The following is a 23,338-nucleotide window of genomic DNA, read 5'->3' as shown; positions in this document are numbered from 1 at the left end:
ATATGTGTCTTGCAATATCATAGAAAGAAGTGTCTCTTGTAGTTGGATTATGTCATTGGTTGTCCATGACTTTTCTCTAACATTCTCTAGAAAGCAGCTCCTATCAAAACAACCAAAAATTCTATTATAAACAGCTTTTGCAATTGTAGTTTTACCTACTCCTCCAAGACCAAGAATCCCTAGCATGCGAACACCATTTGACTTTGTATCCAAAAGCAGTTCTATCTCCTCCGCACGATAATCTATTCCAACTGGATATTTAGCAACAAATAGTTGTGTCCGATTTGATGTCTTACTCGATATCTCTTTTATAATTTTTTTGATAAACTGAGTTTCGGATTCAAAGCAACTGCAAAGCACAAAAGCATAAGAAGCATTTGATGTGTTAGACTATATGAAAATCTATACTATATATATATTCATATGAATTTTGGTCATCTCCTAATTGTAAGTGGTTGAGACTCACTTTCATATGAATCTACCACTTTTCTACATCACCCACAATCAAACCTTTATAGCTGTAGTAAAAGTTGTGTACCTAAACTTTTTCCTCAATTAAATTAAGCACCCAACTTATGAAATGCTTCCTCCCACTTTTCGCTCTTTTCCCTTTTTTCTAGAATTTTTTCTCAACATTTTCCTCTATAATAATGTCATTTATTTATTTATTTATTGTCTTATTCTCAAATTGTTGCTTGGTAAGCAATTAAGGATGTGATTATGAGATTTTCTCTCCTTCCCAGTATGACAGTATTTCAAAAACCATATCAAAATGTAAACGGAAAGGGAATCAGCAAAGAGGAGGCAATCTAGACTGGACCTATGGGTTATCTCTTGTTTATTTCCTACTCAGTACATGGACATAAAATTGAGAGGTGAAATCATTTACCTTTAAGTTTATAGCCTTTATATATTAATTTAGATATGAATGCACATTTACTTATGTATGACGAATTTGAAGTTTTAACATGTGCTAATTTTGAGTATGTACAATGTAAATCCACTGGTCTATGGGATTACAAGTTATATATATAAAGAGTAAGTGAGTAACAAAAGTAATATTAAGGGGGTGTTTGGTTCACCGTGATATTACATTATACCATAATATTATGTTATTATAATCTTAAATTAATGTAATCTCAACGCAAGAATACAACATTAAATTGTTTAGGAAGGTGATGAAATTAGATGATATGATATATTTTGTAATTTTAAATTATGGCAATGTTAGAAAAAATAAAATAAACCAAAAACCTTAATATCACATTATTGTAATGTATGCATCATATCAAGGGTACATAACAGTGAACCAAATGCCCCCTAAGAGTAATTGTGTTTCATGTTACGATAAAGGAAATTACTAATTATTCAATTACTAACAATTGAGGAAATGTGTTTTCTGATGTTAAATCATGGAAGATTAATGATTATGATGAGATTCTTATGAAGCTAAGAAGTTTTCAAGACTAAGGTTATTTCAATAGATAATGTAAAAAAAATAAAATAAAATAAAATAAAATAACTCTTCTAAAGAAAAAAATTGTGGGTTCCAAGCTTCTAACTAGCTCAATTAGTAAAGTCATTTATTATCAAATAAAATATCTGAGGTTCAAACCCTACCTACACTTAAAATCAATCGGTATCTTAACTTGATAATAAAGAGTAATCATCATGAAGCGGACAATCCATAAGATAAAATTCTATTTTATCTAGCAAAAAAAATAAAAAACCATCTAAGGAAAATGTTTTCTGAATCTAATTAGATATATCATTAGAGAAAGTATACAAATTATTTTTTAAAGCTATCTAAAGATTTTTTTTTTTTATAAAGAAGTTTATCTCTAAGCGTATTCACGTATTAAGAAATTTTTTTAATTTTCATGTATTTATACATTCTTTATAACTCATACCACCTAACCCCTTTTATTGAGCTCTGTTAGCTTACCTTCTTTAAAAAAATAAAAATAGAAAATCGGTGAGCAGGTTTTATGCAATAGAGTAGTTGCTGGAGCCTTAGTTGAGCTTCATAAGAGCTAGTTTTATTTTCATTTAGTTTTTACTTTCCATTTTACTAGTTTTAAGCTCAACTTAATTTGTAGAGATGTTTGTATATATAAATCAACAGTTGAGCGCTGGAACTTTTGATGTAATAGGGGATTTTAGTGTGTGAACTTGTGGTATATTCCAAATTGATGATGTTTGTTATTATTTGGAGAAAGATATTAGATAAGCTATTTATCAACTAACAAATAGACAATTTTTTGTTCACAGGTTTACTTTGGTTCATATTAACATCAGTCTTAAGCTTGGTATTGACATGTTGGTCATGGTTGAAAATGTGGAATTCATTTGGATTGCGAGTCGTGACAATTTTTTTTTTAATAAAAAATATCTTATTCTGAAATTTTTGTTTGGCAAGTGATTATGGATGTGATTGTGACTTTTCCTCTCTCTTAGCTTCTCGAAAAACCGAATCAAAATCTATATGGAGAAAGGAAGCAGCATAGAAGAGGCAATCTAAAGTGGATCCAATGTTTCTCTAGTCTCTCTTGTTTATTTCCTATTTAGTACATGGACATAACATTGTAAGGTGAAATCATTTACCCTTCTAGAAGTATATATTTTTCTGTGTTAATTTAGAAATCAATATTCTTCTACCTACATGATGAATTTGAAGTTTTACCATGTACTAACTTTGAGTATGCAATGCAAATCCTTTGATTATTTGGAAATAAATGGTAATAACAAAACTATTAATGTTTTATACTACAAGAAGGCAAAAAAGTAGTAATAGATACATACCCATCCTTGTAAGAGAATCCAGCCAAATAAGTTGCTTTGGTTAAAGCTGCCCTCCAACTCTGAACCTTATCTTTGTTATGCTTTTCTTCATGTTCAGTTAGTGCAATCCCAAACTTTCCCTCTTGTTTACGTACTTCTGATGGATTTACTTTGTAAAAAACAGGTAGAATTAATTGGCCAAAATTCTTACACTCAAGAATTTTGACAAGTTCATTCAAACACCAAGTTGAAGATGCAAAATTTTCAGAAAATACAACAATCGAAATCATTGACAATTCTATGGCTTTGAGAAGCTCTGTTGAAATTTCTTCTCCTCTTTGAAGATTATCATCAATAAAGGTGTTAAAACCTTTGTCACATAAAGCATGATATAAATGACCAGTAAAATTATAACGAGTATCTTCACCTCTAAAGCTCAAGAAAACGTCATACATGTGTCGGGCAGTGGAAGAAGAAGAGCCTCCTTCGTTGATTTGCAGAGCCATCGAAATCTATAAGCAAAAGAATTGAGAAAATATAGAAGGAGAAGAAGAGAATGAAAGAAAGATGTGACTAAACGAAAATTAAAAGAGATATGAGTGAAGAAAGCATAACGGATTGTGTAAACAACCTTTCTTTTATACTAGCCTCTGAGCACGCGCTCACGCGTGTGCTCAGAGGCTCTTCTATTTTTTTAGAAAATAGTTAATAATTTGCATCCATTATAATGTTGGATTACTATATTTTCCAATCACAAAAAAACTTAGGGGTGTAATGAAAAATTATTTCACCTACAAACTCATAATACTCATCACACCCCCAGATTTGTTTGTGATTGAAAAATGTAGTAATTCCGAATTATAATAGATACAAATTATTAACTTTCCAAAAAAATATAAGAGCCTCAAAGAGGCTAGTGTTTATTTTATTGAATATAGTTATAGCCTTAGATTACAACCAATTTTGTACTTAAATTTTGTGCTGTTTTTTAATAGCAATTCAAACACAAACTCTCACTAACGTATTTTCAAAAGTTTTCCCTTTTTATTTTTACATAGGAATTCAAACACAAACAAAATTTGAGGATAATTCAGTAAAAATATATCTTTAACTCTCACATAAAACTAAACTATTCTTTTTTTCATCAAATCCTAAATTTTAACCTCTTTTATCTCTCCGTTTATTTTTAAAAAATTGCTGTTTTTTTAACATTGTTGTTTCTTTACAATTTCAATTCTCACTTTTTTTTTAATTTTTTTTTTTCTAAATCTCTTCTTCCCTATTTGAAAAGTATATTTTATATTTGAATTCAGTTACTTCTTGGTCCTTCCTTTCTTTTCTTTTTCTTTTTTTCTTTTTTTTTTTAACTTAAATACTCTTTTTTTTTTTTTTGAAACAAACTCAAATACTCTTAATTGTTCAGTTACTCTTTTTTTTTTTAATCTTTTTTTTGGGGAAGTACTTTTTTTTTTTTTGGGAACCATTTAGGGAAGTATGTTGGGTTACTTTAAAGAAAAGAAAGAAAAAAAAAGTGTCAAAAAAAATTCTCCTCTCAAAATCACATTTTTTTTAAATCTCAAACAAAAATAATTGAATTTAAACAAAGTGATAAACATCAATTTGTGATTGATAAACTTCTCATATTCAAATCCTTTAAAATAGTTTGTGTTTGAGTGAAAAGTTTGAAAATATCCACACACAAAAGGAAAAGATAAGCAAAAAAAAAAAAAAAAAAAAAAAAAAAAAAAAAAGAAGAAAGAAGAAAGAAATCGTAAATAAGTATATTTTCTATTTGAATTCAGTTCCTTTTTGGTCCTTCCTTTCTTTTCTATTTTTTTTTTTTAACTCAAATACTCTTAATTGTTTGGTTACTCTTTTTTTTTTTTTTTTTTTTAGGGAAGTATGTTGTGTTACTTTAAAGAAAAGAAAGAAAAATTTCTCCTCTCAAAATCACGATTTTTTTTTTTTTAAATCTCAAACAAAAATAATTGAATTTTTTTTTTTTTTTTTTTTTGCAAGCAAATAAAAATAATTGAATTTAAAACAAAGTGATAAACATCAATTCGTTATTGATAAACTTCTCAGATTCAAATCTTGAAAAAAAGTTTGTGTTTGACTGAAAAGTTTGAAAATATCCACACACAAAAGGAAAAGATGAGCAAAAAAAACCGATACACGTAGATACAAATGACAAAGGTATACAACAAATACTCAAATAGAGTTTCATGCCAAAGTGATTCCTTTTGGGCTTTATTATACGTATAGACAACTTCAAAAAAAAAAAAAAAAGTTTGTGTGAGTTAAAACTTAAAACTGAAAAGTTTGAAAATATCCACAAAAAAAAAAAAAACAGAAAAGAAAAAGAAAAACAGATACACGTTGGTGCAAAGGAACAAAAAAGAAGAGGAAAATATAAGGAAAAAAAAAAAGATTTTGAGGCATGTGATATTGAAGTCAATCACAGGTAATAAGCAATAGTCAAATACCATTGAATCCCTATAAAAATCTCATTCACCCACAGGTAAGTACACCTCAAATTCTAAATCATTGGTAGCCATGGAAGGTAAGAACTCAAACAATAGTCAATGATGAAGAAAAGAAAGAACAACTTGCAATTTAGATTAGAGGTGCAGAAGATAGAACTTGAAAAGCCATTTGAATTGTGTAAATTATGTTGAATTGTTTAGAACCCAAATCTGGAAATAGAAGAAGAAGAAAGAAGAGGACGTACCGTTGAGACTGAATTTGCTAAATTTGTGTAATTTGAAGAAGAATGAGAGTAGATTATTGGGTTGTAAATTGGCAAAGCGTACGTGAATTTGTGGGTTATTAAAGCAAAAAAAGTTTTATTTTACATATTTATCCCTGTTAGTTAAAAATTTGTAAGTGAATGGTATAGGGGTATTTTAGAACTATAAAAATGAGAAATCTAAACAGGAGAAGCCCCTTAAATAGTAATATAGATGAATGGCAGTGTCCATAAAAGTAAAAACCCCTATTTAGTCTTTACACAAACTTTTGTTCCTTGACTGGCAGTGTCCCTGAAACTAAAAACCTCTATTTAGTCTTTACACGAAATTTATTTGGTCTTTACAAGTAACCGACGTTCCCACGCGTTTTGACTTTTCAAATCCAAAGTGGAAATATATAAGCTTTGAGAAACGTAGTAAGAACTAGGTTACCGATTCCAAAATTGTTTTTTTTTTTTTTTAAAGGAGATTTATTTTTTTAAGGTAACTTAGTAATTCTGATATTGGGGTTAGTAATATTTAAACCTAGTTGTAACGTGTAAATCCTAGCCAACCTAAAAATTTATTTGTGTTTTTGCATCTTACAGCTAAGGATTTCTAGAAGAGAAGAAGCCGTCCACCCCCCTTGCTCTCTTTCTCGTTTTTATCCAATCCGAGAAACCAATCCGTGTTGATAAATAAAAGATTGAGCCAAAACCAATTATTTGAAGATTTATTCCAAGGACTTAGTCTTTCACGTGTATGTGTAGCATCTTTGCTTTGTGTCTCCACGGTGTTGGATGGCATTGAGACTTGAGGTCTAAGGATCTTAGTGACAAACTTGTTTGGAGTAAATTCTTTATTTGGTTTGCTAACGGGTTTACATTGGAGTGGTCTTGGGAAATTGCAAGGATATTGAATAGGCATTGGATTGATGTTAGGAACCTTTCTCCTAATTGGTTTTATTTTTGCTTATATTACTGTATTTTAGCTACTAAATATTGTTCTACAATGGTTATAATTTTATTTCAATTGTTAGCTACATTGATTTAAGGTAAAGAATAAATAATCTTCATGAATTTATTTGATTACTACATATATATATATATATATATATATGATTTTATATTTGTATTTGAATGAGATATATTTTTGTTTGAACTATGATTTGATATATATGATTTTGGACAATCTGACCATATTTTGACTCTGATACCCGGCCAATGGGAGTTATTCATTGGTATCGAAACTAGTTCTATCTGGGATTATATGAACCTATCATGTTTCTAGATCCTCCTAATGGGGGATATACATTAGCATGGAACTAGTTTCATCTAAATATGATGCTTAGTCATGGGATAAGTGTGACCATAGTCATAAAAGATTGTTAAGAATATGAATTATATTTGAGTATTTGAACTGTTTGGGTCCTTGAGACTGCTTATGTGCTTTTGGAACCTATTGTAAATTACAACTTTTGATATATGGAAAACTGATTATTTTCTAATCCATCTATGATATATTTGTAAGATTAAAATATTCAATTTATGTACAACTTATTATTTTCTAGATCCATTTGCTTGATAGAACTTATTAGGACTTTATTTACTTATTGAGTTGTCAACTCACCCCGTTTTCCCCTCTAGATTTAGATTGTGAAGAATAACAAGTTTTGGGAATTTTGCTCTTGTGTTGTGAGCAGGGAAAGAAGTGTAGTGATTTTGGGATTAGATGGTCTTGTAATAGTCTTATATTTATTAGCCATTTGGCATTATGTACATAAGGTTTGGATTTTATTCCTTTCAAATTATTGGAGATCTATTAATAAAGAAATTGTTGAGGTATTTTGGATTTATTTGTTGTAATTTTTTGGGATAAATTTTAGTTGCAAAGAAGGTCTTGCACATTTGTAGGGTGCTTATTTTATAAGCATGCGGCCGTTGTTACGTGCCTATCTTTCTAGTTGGGTTCAGGTGGTGACAATAGTATAGATAGATATGAAACAGTAAAACAATGCGTTGGAGAGAAGTTATAAATGGGAAACGTCAAAGAGTAATGCTAGTATCACAACTTTTTCTACAATTTTTGTGACAACTTGCCACATGGTGAGTTATAAGTTGTGGAGGTGTGGACCCACCACTTTTTCTCCACCACTCATAACTTGCCACGTGACGAGTTGTGGAATAAGTTGTAGTCTTAGCATTACTCAACATCAAAGACTCAAAACCACTATTCAAGTTGTTTTGAATAGATTATCGCACCACCGTGCACTCTTGGCATGATAGTCATTCCATAAGTATAAGTACTTGTGGGGTGTGGGGGGGGGGGGGGGGGCGGGGGCAAGGGTCAGGATTCAAGTCTTTAGGAGGAAGCTTCACACACATATACATTTAAATTAGGCTAGAATAGAATTTCTATCTTGTATAAAAAAATAAACAATATAAAATAAAATAAAAATTATTGCAAACCTATTAAACCACTATTCATGTTGGGTTTAAATTTGGGTACCGTGTGCAAATTGAGGTTCGGGTCTCAAATTAATTAGGTCTACCTGACCCAAACCCGGCTTGTGGCTTGGCCATACCCATTGGGTAATGGATATCCAATCCTACCCGATCCAAATGTTCCGGGTAATACCCAGTTCTTCATAGGTAAAGGTAATTGGGTAAGGTTTGGATATTACCCGAATTTTGCGGATAGGGTATGGATATTACCCAAACCCGACCCGTACTAAAAAAAACCTAAATTTCTTTCTCTCAAAGCTCTTTGCCTCTCCTCAAACACACAAACACAATCAGATCAAACCCATTCAAAAAAAAAAAAAAAAAAAAACCTAGATCAACCCAGATCAACAGTCATGAGAAAGAATATGATTAGAGAGAGAACATAATCAAAGAGAGAGAAGGCGATCAGTCTTCAAAATTGTGAGAGAGAACAGGATTGGAGCTTTCTGTGATGTACCTGAGGAGCGAGAGAAGGTGATTGGAGTGGGTCATGGTCAATCAAACTCAACTCAGCTTTCTCCATTACGCGAGCTTGCTGTGAAGCCGTTGTTGATGGTGGTTACAGTTTCAGCATCTTGTTCTTAAGACACAAAGCAATGGCGTTGAGAGAGAGACACATCTAGTTCTCGACCTCATACTACATTTCACAAAAAGCAATTGGTAAAATCACAAGGCTTCCAAAAGAGAGAGAAAGAGATAAGAAATGAATCTATGGAGAAAGAGAGAACATCTAGTTTACTTGGCTAGTCTTACTAAGCAAGCTGAGTGAGATACAATGGTATCTTATTCTTCTTCTTCTTCTTCTCTTTTTTTTTTTTTTTATAGCAAAATTTTGATAATATGTATATTCGTGTTTTTTTTTTAATTTTGATTTTAAATTTTTTTTTGCTTTATTGATTGGTAGGTCTGTAGGTGTATGATATTCTATGCATTTTTTTAAATGGGTTTTGGGTAGGGTATGGATATCCATGGATAATACATTCGGGTAAGGATCGGGTATGGATATTAATGGGTATTGGTATTTGGGTATCCATGGGCAAACATTTCGGATAGGGTATGGGTATACCCGATCCATACCCTACCCATGGCCATCCCTATGTGGCCATCTCTAAATATAATACTGTACCGCAGCCCATAGCTTGCCATGTCCAACGCTAACGCAATTTAAAGAGTGGCTAGATAAGATTATAGATTGTATTGTATGTTCAATCTAATTATGAAACTCTACTTTGAGATTCTAAAAAAAAAATTAAATTTTTTTTTTAAAACGGTTGGAGGTCAGCACCTACGTTAGAGCGTTTTAAAAATCTTATCATTATTAGATGCGACCCTATTCTACAAAATTATATTATAAATTCGATTTGATATTTTGCTCAAACAATTGTGTAAAAATGTCAGAGCAAGAATCCATGCATCCAGGGTTTGACTTCAATCTTTTTCTTTTTTTCTTTTTTTTATACAAGATAGAATTTATACTCAAGTTTAATCTAAGTGAATATGTGTGTGAAGCTCCCTTCTAAAGACTTGAACTCTGACCCTAGCCCCCCACACCCCACAAGCATTTATACTTATGGAGTGACCACCACACCAAGATTGCGGTGGTTTGACTTCAATCTTAAAACTATACCAAGTTAAGAAATTAAACTTGAATAAATTCAGGAACTTGAACCTGGACAGGAAAGATATCCATGTTCCTTACTGATGTCTTTGTTGATTAAAGTAGACGATTGGGTTGTTGTAAAGTTAATAAACAAATGAAGTAGAAGTCACTATGATAATTTTCCATATGAATTTTCATATGAAGTAGAAAGATAAACAATTTATATTTTAATTTAGTCCTTACATTTTGTTAGCAATTATTGGACAAAATGGGCTTTTTCCCTTTTCGGGCAAATTAATTAGCTTTATACCCCCTTTCCCAAACTAAGTAGGGAAATGTCCCTCTTTTAAAACTCGATTTATGATAAAACGAATTAGGCCCTATAGTGGCGTTTTAAGGAGCCTATAGTGACGTTTTTTAACTCAACCTCAATGAAATGGAGTTATAGGTAAAAAGAAATTGCCTATAACTCGATTTCATTGAAGTCGAGTTAAAAAACGTCACTATAGGTCTTAAAAACGTCACTATAGGCTCATTAAAACGCCATTATAGGGCTTCAAAAAAAAATTTTCTAACTCAATTTATCATAAATCGAGTTTTAAAAGAGAGACATTTCTCTACTTAGTTTGGGAAATGGGGTATAAAGCTAATTAATTTTCCTGAAAAGGGCAAAAGCCCATTTTGTCCGCAATTATTCATATAATTTTCAACATACAATTAATTTAGTCCCTACCGTCAACTCACTAATAAAAAATGTTTAAGTGGCTAATAGATTGCACAGTTAGCACTTTTAAAACATATGTGGCATAAAAAATAATAATAATAAATAATAATAATTGTTATCTTAAAAGCCACATCAACATTTAAAATAAAAAAAATAAAAACCTTTTCAATATCTCAATTTTAAATAATAATAATAAAAAAAGTAAAAACATTTCCAACATTTTCTTACACTTTCTTAACAACCAAACACTATTTTAAATTTGCCAATCTCCAACTCCTGATACAAAAACAACCCTAGTACTATACTAAATTGAAAACCCTTTAAACCTAAAATCAACCACCAAACCACAGATCTACAATAAACCCCAAAACCCCATTTTCCAAACCCAGCAATTAACCTCTCTCTCTCTCTCTCTCTCTCTCTCTCTCACTCTCTCTCTCTCTCTCTCACTCTCTCTCTCTCTCTCAATTTGGTTGTGTTCCATTTGATTCCCAAGAAAATCAATAGGAAAAAAAAAAGGTTTGAGTGAAAATCAATTTTTGGGTTCCAAATAACAATGTGATTTGTAAGTGTGTGTTTGCAAATGAAATTTTCCTTGGCATCACAAAAAATTTCCATTGTGGCGATGTTGTGGTGTGGTAGTGGAGTTTGGTGATTGAAATTTTGTTTGGATGCCAAGAAAATCCCACTGAGATTTTTTCTTTTTAATTTTTAGTTTAAGTAATTTTTACATGTAAGATTGTTAATATTTCATTTGGATACTAAGAAAATGATGAAAATATTGTTGGAATTCAAGTTTGAAGTAGAGATGGAGATTGTTGGGTTTTGTTTGGATGCCAAGAAAATGGGGAAAGAAAATAAAATTATTATCTTTTTTTAGTTTTTGTAGTTTTGAGTTTTAGATTTTGGCAAAAATACACTTTTGATGCCTACATTTTAGGCCAGATCCCGTTTTGGTCCCTACCTTTTTGGAGCTCTTATTTTTGTCCCTAAAAATCAAAAACATTTATCATTTTGGTCTCTACTGTCATCTTAGTAACAAAAAAATCTTACATAGCAGATAGAGTGCACATGTATCATGTTAGACTTTAACGTGGCTAATAAAATTGCAACAAAATATTTTAATTCTATTTAATAATTCCATCTTAGCATTTAAATTGAAAAATAAAATTAAAAACAGAAAAATTAATTTCTCAACTTTAATTTAAAATTGAAAAAATAAATAATGAAAAAACTACTTTCATTTGTAGTAACTTTATCAACTTGTATTGAACTTTCTTGGCAATCAAACACGTTCCAAAAAACAAATTTACCAATCTTTTTATATTTTCAATTTTCTTTTTCACTTTCTTGCTATTTCTTGGTAACCAAACAATCCTTCATTTTTATTTTCTCAATTTTCTTTTTTACTTTCTTGCAATTTCTTAGTAACCAAATAGATCTTCATTTTTTATTTTCTCAATTTTCTTTTTTACTTTCTTGAAATTTCTTGGAAACCAAATAGTGTCACATGCATTAGTTTCAGCACCACAATAACCTAGATCCACCACCACCAAAACCGTCTAGCACCACCACCAAACTCAAATCCATCACTCCCAGATCCATCAAGACCAAACCCTAAATTCAAATTTCAATCATAACTCAGGCATATTTTGAACTATTTAACAACCTAAACCCTCACACCATCACATATCAAAGAAGGAGAGACCGAGTAGGTGAGTCCAAGAACAAGAAGAAGATGGGCCGTTGTGTTCCTCTTTCTTTCTTTTCATTTCCATATGAAAAAACACAAGCCCATTAAACCAATTTTAATGGCAATGGTTGTTGTACACTTGTACTTAATAGATCCACGGGATCACGTGGTGGCCCTGGTGGGTATCGGTCTAGGAGATGTGTTCGTGTAGGGCTATAAACGAGCCAAGCTTTGTCGAGTAGTGCATGTTTGAGCTTAGCTCGTCAATAAAAATTAAATGCTCAAGCTTGGCTCAAGCTTGAGACAAGCATAAAAAATATATATATATTTGAATTCGAGCTCGTGAGAATGCTAAAAAGCTTAATCTTGGCTTGGCTTGGCTTGAATAATTAGTCAAGCCAAGCTTGAGCTTAATATCAAGCTCGAACTTAATATCAAGCTCAAACTCAAGCTTAAGTCAAGCTTTTTAGCTTCGGATCCAAAAAAAAAAAAAAATTGCATTATCAAATGCTTATATCACCAAAAATTAGGTAAACAAAAAAAATAATAATAATAATAATGGGTAATGGTAAGTGGTCTCGTGTGGACTATGTTATTATTAAGATATGTGTAATGACAAAATATTTAGTAAACATATATCAAGCTATAAACGATCCTAAACTCAATATGTTTTGTATCGAGTCCTATTATACACGAATTTGTTCACAAACAAATTTTTTTGCTTGGGCTCGGCTTGTTTATCAAACAAGCCTAAAACTAAGGCTCAATTTTGGCTTATTTATAAAAAAACAAACATGAATGAGCTTTTTATCGAACCGAGCCTAAGTTGCTCATGAACAGCTTGGATCATTTACAGCCTTATCCGTGTATCAGGTGATCGGTTTGGTGGGTGGGTAAAGGCTACCACTTAGAAATTTGGTTATTGTGAATTTTCTAGTCTGAATTTGACTTTTGAGGTTCAATTTTATGTGTTCCTGAGTTCATCATCTGCGTTCTTGTGTTCATGAAATGCGATTTTCTTTTTTACTTTTTAATTCTTTTTATTTTATTTAGTTAAAATTGTTACCAAATAATAAAATTTACTAATATTTTATTAGCCATATTAGAGTCTAAAGTGACACATGTGCACTCCATGTGCCAAGTCTGCAATTTTCGTTGCTAAGATAACAATAAGGACTAAAATAATAACAGTTTTCGGTTTTCAAGAACTAAATAAGGTGCTTCAAAAAAGTAGGGACCAAGACAAAAATTTGCCCAAAATGTATGACCAAAAGTATATTTTCACCTTAGATTTTTAAGCTAGGTTAATTTTTGTGTCTTTGCCAAATTTGATTTTTGTGTTTGGTTGACTACAAAAAACCGGGAATGTTTTTGTAACACCCCATAATTTTGATACCAAATTAATTATTATATGTAAATTAAAAAGGAGGCCTACAATTAAATAGATTTAATTGATTTGGGCCTAAGATATTAAAAATAAGATAAATAATATGGAATATGAAGCCTAAGTGAGGTAGCATAAGTAAATATATGGGCCTTGATAAGCTTTTAAAAACCCTAGCCTTTTACCTCTTAAGATACACGTATATATATAAAAGGTTTTCTTTTGTTTTAGCCGCAACACACGGTTGAAGAACTTTTTTTTTTCTACTTTGTAGCTGAACGTGAGACTGCAGCAGATATGGTTTCCTTTAGCTCTAAATCTAGGGAATTGAATATTCAATGGCTAGACTTGTACCACATTTGCAGGAAACAGCTATGCTTGAAATTACTTTAGTAGCTAATAGGATAATAGGCATCACTTTATAAAACCTAACCTATCAATAAATTAAAAGAAAAAGTACTTCTAGGCATATGTTTGACCTGTCAATCTCCACCTATCCTTATATTAATGGAGAAGATGACTTATAATTGTTATTATATTGGAGTAAGAATGATGCATATAGCCTTTTTGTTTTCCCCTATTTTCATTGTCAGATATAGTCTTGACCTTTCAGCCACTAGCAGGTTGAGATGCCTTCTTAAAACAAGAAATTTCCAACAAAGAAAATATCTAGATATTTCTTATACCCTTTCCAATGACATCAAAATAATGCTTTCATTGTCTTTCTATATTAGCAAAGAAAACGTCCACTAACTAGGAATGAAATTGGGCAATAAAAAGGGAAAAGAAATTTGAGCAAAACTAGGCCCTACATATAGTTTGAATTATAAGGCAGCCTTAGTACCGCAATCAGAGTGGCACAGAGAATCTAACATCTCTGTAGACTTTAATATAGATTAAATTATTTAAGTGTGAGAACTGATTTTAAGTGGAAAATTCGTGTATTGATGAACCTATTTTTGGTGTTACTAGGCTCTAATTCTACTGATTTAGTGTGACTTAAGGATGGTTAATTTCATATTTTTGCAAATAAGAGGTAAGTAGTGTTTACTAATTTTGGGAGTTTTCCCAAAACAGTGTTAATTATTAAACTACTTTATATCAAAGAAATATATTGATATTCTATATATAAATTGATATTTTATAAATGTTTGATACGCACATTAACTATTCGTTTTATAAAAAACTTGTGGGACAACCTGAATTTATTTAAACTTGTATGTGTGAATATATCTTTATATTTTTGAGAATTATGAATGGATTATTTTTGTGAGCATATTGAATATGTTTTGAAAACTTATGGCAAGTCGTGATTGAAAGCTCAGTATTGTATTTAGTCCTTAGTAAGGGACAATCATACTGCAACTAGTCCTTAGCAAAGGACAGTCCCAGGAAAGGGGATAGTGCATATTTGGTAGCTCCTTAGCAATGGAGTATACTATTAAGGATCCAAAAAGGAAGCTCCTTAGCAATGGAGTGCACATTTAGTTTCCGAAGGAGCCATCCTTAAGAAAATGGATGAAAAGGAGGTTCTAGTCCTAAAAGGGGACAGCACAACCCTGTCAATGGAGCGTAAGCTTTGACTACGAGAAAAGCCTAGGAAATTGTTTATATGATGGTATTAATATATGTATTATGGTGGCTCACAATGTAAAGATATTTTATATATATATATATATATATGAAGTATTTGATGATAAAATATTGATGAGTTACATGTTATGAATTTGTTGTAAGAATTATTTATTTGAAAGGTTTGTTCCCACACCCCAATGTTAGTGAATTCCATTTATTAAGTTATTTCACCCCCTTTATTTCCCCTTACAGATACATTAGAGGGATTATTAGAGTTGAGATTCTTGGAAGACAACAGTTACGAATTATTTTGTGGAACTGGGGATTTTATTATTATTTTTATGGCATTAAACATTGTACTGGAAAATTATTTTGAAGATGTTTTACCATTGGTGGATTAGAGTTCTAACATTTGTGATGAAATTTTAGGTTGCTGGTTGCTTTTATTTAATATTTTTTATGGATTATTTAGATTTAATAGACTTTTATTATTTATGATTTTGGGGCGTTATAATTGTGGTATCAGAGCTTAGGATATGATTCTGTAGACACTTGAAACTAGGTTATGATCTTGATTTTTTGTCAGAGCATTTGGTATTTAGGTTACGTTTGATGGGAAATTTTAAATAATTTTGGCGATGTTACTTCTTATGTTTAGTAGTAATAATTGTTGCACCATCTATATTTCTTGATTTCTTTGTTAACTAGGTATCATGCCACCCATAAAGAAGAGAGTAGCTAATTCCAATAACGAGGAACCTATTGTTAATTTGGGAAGGTCAACCAAAGCAAGGGTTGATACTGGGGCTAAAGTCACTCAAAACGTGAGAGATAATGAACGTCCTAGGGTGACACGCACTAATCCTTTGGATGAAGTTGTTGCCCGACTGTTAGATAGGTTGACCCATGCTACTAGTAGAGGCATAGGTAGAGTAGAGGCAAGGGCTTGTTGCTCTTTTGAGACTTTTATGAAGCGAAATCCCCCTTCTTTTGACAGGAAGCCAAATCCCACGGAAGCTGAGAACTGGTTCTTGCAGATGGAGAAGTTGTTAGAAGCTTTAGATTGCACTAACTCTCAGAAGGTGTGGTTTGCAACTTTCAAGTTGATTAGAGAAGCTGAACATTGGTGGAGATCCACTAAGGCCATTTTGGAGGGAATGGACACTGAAAGAAACCCCATCACTTAGGAGAAATTTAAAGGGGTTTTCTATGATAACTACCTACCTAAGGTGGTTCGGGAACGAAAAGAGAGGGAATTTGCTGATTTGGTGCAAGGAAGTATGACTGTTGAGCAATATGCAACTAAATTCATCAAGTTATCTCGCTTTGGACCCCACTTAATCCTTACTGAGGCGAAGAAAGCAAGCAGATTTCAAAAGGGGTTGAATGAGAGACTTCGGCACCATCTTATTGCATCAGGGGTTGATAATTATGCAGAGTCAGTTAAGAGAGCTATGAGACTAAAGGAAGATTTCAAGAACAATGTTAGGAATGAGAACCCACCTAGAAACATTGGACAGGCAAGCTTTCAACAAGGCAATGCTCAAGGTCATTGGAACAAGAAAGGATCTTTTGGGAGGTCAAGGAGTAATTCATCATCAAATAAGCTAGAAAATAAGAATCCACCCCAGAATGTTCAAGGTATAAGTTCGAATGCTTGCCCTACATGTGGAAGGTTTCATGGAGATAAGCCGTGTTTCTTTGAAGGAAAGGCTTGCTATAATTGTGGGAAGACAGGACACTTAGCTAGAAGTTGTATATCTCCTCAACAAAACTCAATGGCACAACCTAGAAAGGATGATCAAAGGAGGGAAGGCACAAGGGAGAGTGTTTGCACTCACACCACAAGACATTCAAGCTTCAGATACTATGGTTATAGGTACCCTCCCATTATTCTAAAACTTTGCTAAAACTCTATTTGATTATGGATCTACACACTCTTTTATCTCCTCTCGATATGCTAAGTTATGTGATAAGAAACCTGGACTTATGGATTATGTTAGTTTTTAGACCCCTTAAAACACAATTGGATTAACCTAGTTAATTAGCCAAGTTGTTACTTAGTCCAAATTCAAAATCTAGGTTATCACAATCAAACAATCATATCATGCATAGTAGTGGAAAATAAATAAGACAATGATATGATCACCCAGGAAAACCAAACCGGTAAAAAACTTAGGGAGGATTTAACCTAGCTATCCTCAAGGTAAAAAACAAATCCTCTAGAAAGAATCGAAGTTCATACAACAAGACTTACAAGCCCCCACGCTCGACTTCTTATTGCTACCAACCAGTAGAACTTACTGACACGACCACGTGCAAGCTCCGAATCCACAGACACCTTCTTTCTTTGGCCTTTGCAAAACACAAACACCCCCGTTTGTGACTTTGAGATCCCACTAAAAGGTTTAGCAACACAAACTCTCCTGTTTGTGACTCCAAGACCACTCTTGAAAGTTTAAATCATCAACACCTTTGATGATAAAAGAAGGTAGCAACTTCTACAATACCAGATCTTGATATTTTTCAAGGAATAGCACCAGTAGAAGACATAAGAGAGCTTTTTAGGAATAAAACCCTAAATACAAAAGAGGCATACTCTTTTCTCTCTGAAAAGCCACATAAAAACGTGCTTAGGGTTTCTTTTATATACTGGGAGAAGTAGATTAGAAACCCTAATCCTAAATGGGCTTGAACTGCTATTTGGGCTTAATTAAAATTCTGCAGATACGACTTTCGATCGATCGAGCCTGTCTTTTGTTTGATCGAACCAGACAGATTATGAAATCTTCTTCCTGCAGCTTGTATGTTATTGAATCTTGACTTGAATCACCTTGAGCATTGTCTAATAATACCTATAGACTCTAAGATCTATATCTAGACAAGTTTATGTTCACGATTTACCAATTGTTATAAACATTTAGAACCTAACAGATTATGACTTGTCTATGGCCACACCTATGGGTGATTCTTTGGTGTGTAATTCTATGCTTAAGTCTTGTGTCATCCAAATTGAGGATAGGGAAATGTTAGCAAACTTAATTTTGATGGACATGTATGACTATGATGTAATTTTGGGAATGGACTGGTTGGCGGCTTATCATTCTAGTGTAGATTGTTTTGGAAAAGAGGTGGTGTTTCGGCTTCTAGGAGAACCCGAATTTCAATTTAAGGGCTCTAGGATGCATGTCTTACCTAGGGTGATATCAAACCTTCGAACTAAGCTTCTATTTCGAAAAGGATGCTAAGGGTACCTAGCTCATGTGGTGGACACTAGGTGTAATGACCCAAAAGGGGGGTCTTGCATTCCATAGAATCCCACATCGTCTAGGGAAGCACATAGGAATGTGTTTATAAGGAATGACCTCCCTTTGATGTGTAGAGGCATTTTCCTCCATTACTGTGTGCTTTGGGGGAGAGCAAATCCGTGAGGGGTATAGGTCCCAAAGAGGACAATATCTACATAGTTGGGGAGGGGTCGTTACAGATGGTATCAGAGTCATACCCTAGTCGGAAGTGTGGGCCCCACACATGAGGACGCATGTGCCCGTAAGGGGGGTGGATTGTAGTGACCCAAAGGGGGGTCTTGCATTCCATGGAATCCCACATCGCCTAGGGAAGCACATGGGAATATGTTTATAAGGAATGACCTCCCTTTAATGTGTAGAGGCATTTTCCCCCACTACTGTGTGCTTTAGGGGAAAGCAAATTCGTGAGGGGTATGGGTCCCAAAGCGGACAATATCTACATAGTTGAGGCAAGGTCGTTACACTAGGAAAGAGGTATTGAAGTTGGATGATATCCTTGTTGTGAGAGAGTTTCCTGATGTCTTTCCTAAAGACCTACCAAGGATACCTATAGATAGGGAGATTGAATTCTCCATTGATTTGCTCCCTAGAACTTCTCCTATATTGAAAGCACCATATCGGATGGCACCAACTGAACTTAAGGAACTCAAGGAACAGTTACAAGAACTCCTTGATAAGGGGTTCATTAGACCATAGGATGCACCAATTTTATTTGTGAAGAAGAAGGATGGGACTATGAGGTTGTGTATTGACTACCGCGAGTTAAATCGGGTTACTATGAGAAACAAATACCCTCTCCCTCGTATTGATGACCTATTTGATCAATTGCAAGGGGTAAAAGTCTTCTCTAAGATTGACCTGCGTTCTGAGTATCACCAGTTGAAAATCAAGAGTAAAGACATACCCAAGACAGCTTTGAAGACTAGGTATGGGCACTATGAATTCTTGGTAATGCCTTTTGGATTGACCAATGCTCCTGCTGCATTTATGGACTTGATGAATAGGGTGTTTCATGAGTACTTAGACCGCTTTGTTATTGACTTTATTGATGACATTCTAATCTTCTCCAAAAGCATGGAAGAACATGAAGAGCATTTGAGAATTGTTTTTCAAATTTTGAGGGAGAAGAAGCTATATGCAAAGTTTAAGAAGTGTGAATTTTGGCTTGACCAAGTGGTGTTCCTAGGGCAAGTGATATCTGTTGCAAGGATTTCTGTAGACCCTAGTAAGGTTGAAGTTGTGGTTGATTGGGCAAGACCAACTAATGTGAGTGAGGTTAGAAGCTTTTTGGGTTTTGCTGGCTATTATAGGAGGTTTATGGAAGGATTTACCCATATTGTAGCCCCATTGACCCAACTAACTCGTAAGAATGCCAAGTTTGTGTGGACAGAAGAATGTGAAAAGAGTTTTCAAGAATTTAAGCAAAGGTTGGTCACTGCACCAGTACTAACCATCCCTAGCAACTTAGGAGGCTTTGTCATTTATAGTGATGCTTCAAGAAAAGGGCTTGGTTGTGTGTTGATGCAGCATGGTAAAGTCATAGCTTATGCTTCCCGCCAATTAAAAAGTTATGAACAAAATTATCCCACTCATGATTTGGAGTTGGCTGTAGTGGTGTTTGCATTGAAGATTTGGAGACATTATTTGTATGATGAAAGGTGTGAGATTTATACAGATCATAAGAACTTGAAGTACTTCTTTACTCAGAAAGAATTGAATATGAGACAATGAAGGTGGCTTGAGTTGATTAAAGATTATGATTGCTCAATCAATTACCATCCAGGCAAGGCTAATATGGTGGCTGATGCACTTAGTCAAAAGTCTTCTGGTTTCTCAGCTACCTTGTTAACTACTCAAAAGGAGATTATTAATGACTTGGAGAGGATGAGAATTGAAATTGTCATGGGTGATTCCCAAGTCTTTATGGCCAGTTTGACAATACAACCCACTTAGATTGAGAAGATTAAGAGTTCACAGGTTGATGATGCACAAATTGTAAAGATCATAGGAGAAGTATAAGAAGGGAAGAGACCAAAATTTAATGTGTCTAATGATGGTGTTTTGAGGTTTGGAAATAGACTTTATGTGTCAAATGATTTTGCATTAAAGAAGGAGATTATGGAAGAAGCCCATCGTACCCCATACTCAGTGCACCCTGGTAGCACTAAAATGTATCGTGACATTCGAGAAACTTATTTGTGGAATAACACGAAGAGAGAGATAGCTCAGTTTGTGGAGCAATGCTTGACTTGTCAACAAATTAAGGCATTACACCAGAAACCTTCAGGATTGCTGCAACTACTTCCCATTCCCGAATGGAAGTGGGAGCATATATGTATGGATTTTGTGACTGGTTTGCCAAGATCTCCTAACGGGCATGAGGCCATTTGGGTAATTATGGATAGGATGACAAAAACAACACATTTTTTTCCAGTTAAGATGAATTACTCACTTGATCAGCTAGCACAGATATATATTGATGAGATTGTGAGTCTTCATGGAGTTCCAGCATCAATTGTGTCTGATCGAGACCCAAGATTTACCTCAAAGTTTTGGGAAAGCCTACATAAAGCCTTGGGTACTAATCTTAGCTTTAGTACAGCCTTCCATTGGCATACAGATGGACTATCAGAAAGGACTATTCGTACTTTGGAGGATATGTTAAGGGCTCGTGTATTGGATTTCAAAGGAAGTTGGGAAAAATACCTATCTCTAGTGGAATTTTCCTATAATAATAGCTACCACTCTAGTATTAAGATGGCTCCCTATGAGGCTTTGTATGGTAGAATATAAAAGTCCCCATTGTGTTGGGAAGAGGTTGGTGAGAGAAAATTGTTGGGACCAGAAATCATTCAAATGACATCTGAGAAGATTAATCTGATCCGTAAAAGATTGCAAACAGCACAAAGTCGACAGAAGAGTTATTATGACAACTCGAGAAGGAAAGTAGAATTTGAAGTTGGAGATATGGTATTTTTGAAAGTCGCCCCAATGAAGGGTGTGATGAGATTTAGGAAGAAGGGGAAGTTGAGTCCTAGATTTGTTGGTTCATTTGAGATTCTAAAACGCATTGGTAAAGTTGCCTACGAGTTGGCTTTACCGCCTACACTTGCAAGAGTGCATAATGTGTTTCATGTTTCCATGCTAAGGAAGTACATCCTGGATCCTTCACATGTCTTGAACTATGAGCTACTCAAGATCAAAGACAACTTAACTTATAAGGAAGTTCCAATTCAAATTATTGACTGAAAGGACCAAGTGCTACGCACCAAGACCATATCTTTAGTTAAGGTCCTTTGGAAGAATCACACAGTGGAGGAGGCATATTGGGAGTGAGAAGATGAGATGAAATCAAACTATCCAGAATTGTTCATTAACAAAGGTATGTACAATTTCAAGGAAGAAATTTTTTAAAGGGGGGAAGGATGTAACACCCCATAATTTTGATACTAATTTAATTATTATATGTAAATTAAAAAGGAGACCTACAATTAAATGGATTTAATTAATTTGGGCCTAAGATATTAAAAATGAGATAAATACTATGGAATATGAAGCCCAAGTGAGGTGGCATAAGTAAATACATGGGGCTTGATAAGCTTTTAAAAACCCTAGCCTTTTACCTCTTAAGATACACGTATGTATATATATATATATATATATATGTAAGGTTTTCTTTTGTTTTAGCCGCAACACACGGTTGAACAACTTTTTTTTTTTTCTACTTTCTGGCTAAACGTGAGACTGCAGCAGGTATGGTTTCCTTTAGCTCTAAATTTAGGGAGTTGAATATTCAATGGCTAGACTTGTCCCACGTTTGCAGGAAAGAACTGTGATTGAAATTAATTTAGTTGCTAATAGGATAATAGGCATCACTTTATAAAACATAACCTATCAATATATTAAAAGAAAAAGGGCTTCTAGGCATATGTTTGACCTGTCAATCTCCACCTATCCTTATATTAATAGAGAAGATGACTTATAATTGTTACTATATTGGAGTAAGAATGATGCATATAGCCTTTTTGTTTTCCCCTATTTTCATCGTCAGATATAGTCTTGACCTTTCAGCCACTAGCAGGTTGAGATGCCTTCTTAAAACAAGAAATTTCCAACAAAGAAAATATCTAGATATTTCTTATACCCTTTCCAATGACATCAAAATAATGCTTTCATTGTCTTTCTATATTAGCAAAGAAAACATCCACTAACTAGGAATGAAATTGGGCAGTAGAGAGGGAAAAGAAATTTGAGCAAAACTAGGCACTACATATAGTTTGAATTATAAAGCAGCCTTAATAACGCAATCAGGGTGGCACAGAGAATCTAACATCTCCGTAGGCTTTAATATTGATAGATTAAACTATTTAAGTGTGAGAACTGATTTTAAGCGGAAAACTCGTGTATTGATGAACCTATTTTTGATGTTGTTAGGTTCTAATTCTACTGATTTAGTGTGACTCAAGGGTGGTTGATTTCATATTTTTGCAAATAAGAGGTAAGTGGAGTTTACTAATTTTGGGAGTTTTCCTAAAACAATGTTGATTATTAAACTATTTTATATCAAAGAAATATGTTGATATTCTATATATAAATTGATATTTTATAAATGTTTGATGTGCACATTGACTATTCATTTTATGAAAAACTTGTGGGATAACCTAAATTTATTTAAACTTGTATGTGTGAATATATCTTTATATTTTTGAGAATTATGAATGGATTATTTTTGTAAGCATATTGAATATGTTTTGAAAACCTATGGCAAGTCGTGATTAAAAGCTCAATATTATATTTAGTCCTTAGCAAGGGAAAATCGTACTGCAGCTAGTCCTTCGCAAGGGACAATTCCAGGAAAGGGGACAGTGCACATTTGATAGCTCCTTAGCAAGAGAGTATATTATTGATGATCCAAAAAGGAAACTTCTTAATAAGGGAGTGCACATTTAGGTTCCAAAGGAGCCATCCTTAAGAAAAGTGATGAAAAGGAGGTTCTAGTCCTAAAAGAGGGCAGTACAACCCTGTCAACGAGGAGTAAAC

At 33.4% G+C, this 23,338-nt stretch overlaps 1 protein-coding gene across 1 annotated transcript; it reads right to left on the bottom strand.

Annotated features, from left to right (window-relative positions):
- Positions 1–2,730: 2,730 nt before the first annotated feature.
- LOC126732503 (disease resistance protein RUN1-like) lies at positions 2,731–3,370 on the bottom strand. The gene has a single exon (XM_050435405.1). It carries the CDS (start codon positions 3,285–3,287, stop codon positions 2,754–2,756), a length of 534 nt encoding a protein of 177 aa, XP_050291362.1. The 5' UTR covers positions 3,288–3,370; the 3' UTR covers positions 2,731–2,753.
- Positions 3,371–23,338: the final 19,968 nt, after the last annotated feature.

This window comes from Quercus robur, chromosome 6 (assembly GCF_932294415.1).
Source record: "Quercus robur chromosome 6, dhQueRobu3.1, whole genome shotgun sequence".
In the NCBI taxonomy this organism is placed as follows: domain Eukaryota; kingdom Viridiplantae; phylum Streptophyta; class Magnoliopsida; order Fagales; family Fagaceae; genus Quercus; species Quercus robur.
Note: the sequence above shows the minus strand (reverse complement) of the source record. Positions and strands in the feature narration are given on the sequence as shown.